The sequence below is a fragment of the Apaloderma vittatum genome, unplaced genomic scaffold (assembly GCF_000703405.1).
Source record: "Apaloderma vittatum isolate BGI_N311 unplaced genomic scaffold, ASM70340v1 scaffold37845, whole genome shotgun sequence".
Lineage (NCBI taxonomy): Eukaryota > Metazoa > Chordata > Aves > Trogoniformes > Trogonidae > Apaloderma > Apaloderma vittatum.
Genome location: NW_009718283.1, coordinates 3,293 through 3,645, shown reverse-complemented (window position 1 = coordinate 3,645; position 353 = coordinate 3,293). Strand labels below are relative to the sequence as shown.

At 56.7% G+C, this 353-nt stretch overlaps 1 protein-coding gene across 1 annotated transcript; it reads left to right on the top strand.

Moving 5' to 3' along the window:
• The first annotated feature begins 6 nt into the window (after positions 1 to 6).
• Positions 7 to 341, top strand: LOC104274536 (glutathione peroxidase 1-like). The gene has a single exon (XM_009870192.1). It carries the CDS (start codon positions 66 to 68, stop codon positions 339 to 341), a length of 276 nt encoding a protein of 91 aa, XP_009868494.1. The 5' UTR covers positions 7 to 65.
• Positions 342 to 353: the final 12 nt, after the last annotated feature.

Sequence of the window (353 nt, the reverse complement as noted above, 5' to 3'; positions counted from 1 at the left end):
ACGAGGAGATCCTGCTTTCGCTGGAGCACGTTCGTCCCGGCAAGGGGTACAAGCCCAATTTCACCATGTTCGAGAAGTGTGAGGTGAACGGGAAGAACGCGCACCCGCTCTTCACCTTCCTGAAAGAGGCGCTGCCCTTCCCGCACGATGACCCCTCCTCGCTGATGACTAACCCGCAGTTCATCATCTGGTCCCCGGTCTGCCGCAACGACATCGCCTGGAACTTTGAGAAGTTCCTCATCGGCCCGGATGGCGTGCCCTTCAAACGCTACAGCCGGCGCTTTGAAACCATCAAGATCGAGGATGACATAGAATTGCTTCTGCAGAAGGTTCCCTCATAAAGGTGGGTGCCT